General features: G+C 47.5%; 1 protein-coding gene across 1 annotated transcript; it reads left to right on the forward strand.

Moving 5' to 3' along the window:
• Positions 1-42: 42 nt before the first annotated feature.
• Positions 43-940, forward strand: LOC103399264 (phosphatidylinositol 4-phosphate 3-kinase C2 domain-containing subunit alpha-like; the record flags this gene model as incomplete). The annotated part of the gene is made up of 4 exons (XM_008337977.2): positions 43-206; positions 286-390; positions 507-599; positions 749-940. Coding segments are annotated over 4 exons (518 nt in total), but the record flags the coding sequence as incomplete, so codon positions are not given.
• Between the last annotated feature and the right edge of the window lie 29 nt (positions 941-969).

The raw sequence follows: 969 nt of genomic DNA on the forward strand, positions 1-969 counted from the left end.
TTTTTTTTATGTTTTGTGTCTGCAGGCTGCTAAAGGATGCAGTACAGGATCCGGCCTGGGGTTGGCGCTACGAGCGGGTGCTGGGTGCCTTGCTGTTTCTGTGCGGAACCAAACTGAGGGCAGAGTTAGAGAAACAGACTCACTTAGTGACGCTGTTAGGAGCTGTGGCTGAGAGGGTCAGACAGGCCGCAGGGTCCACGAGACAGGTTTGTCTGTCTGCAAACTGACATTAATGCTGGAACTTTGACCTTTGAATGACAAGATGAGTTGGGTGCATATTTTCAGGTAGCGCTGCAGGAGGGCCTGGAAAATGTTCAAAACTTTTTCCAGAGGAACAGCTGCCGACTGCCCCTCAGCCCCAGCCTGGTGGCCAAAGAACTAAACATCAAGGTATTGTACAGACACATACATACCACTTAACAGTAGGCTCCAGTGTTTGGATCCTGTTGCATTATTATGGTATGATAAAATACAAAAGCTGAAACTGCTGTTTGCTGTGCACCCAGGCCTGCTCCTTCTTCAACTCCAATGCAGTTCCTCTCAAGTTGGCGCTGGTCAACGCTGACCCTCTGGGGGAAGAGATCAACGTCATGTTTAAGGTACAGCACACACTTTTATTAGATGCTGGTCATTTAAGAATCAGGTTTTTGCAGTGTGATAATTACAGTAACATACAGTGGCTGTCATGACTCCCCCTGGTGGCTGAAATGGTGTCGCGCTTATAATAGACAATGTGTGGGTGTTTCAGGTTGGAGAAGACCTGAGGCAGGACATGTTGGCTCTGCAGATGATCCGCATCATGGACCGCATCTGGCTGCAGGAAGGTCTGGACCTGCGTATAGTCAACTTTAAATGCATCTCCACTGGAAAAGACAAAGGTAAAAGACAAATGTGGTTACAGTGAATGTCAGTCCACCTTAATATGACACAACACAGACTGATGTGCACACTTGTATTTTTCACCACCTT

Source organism: Cynoglossus semilaevis, unplaced genomic scaffold (assembly GCF_000523025.1).
Source record: "Cynoglossus semilaevis isolate Cse_v1.0 unplaced genomic scaffold, Cse_v1.0 C19107488, whole genome shotgun sequence".
Taxonomy (NCBI): Eukaryota; Metazoa; Chordata; class Actinopteri; order Pleuronectiformes; family Cynoglossidae; genus Cynoglossus; species Cynoglossus semilaevis.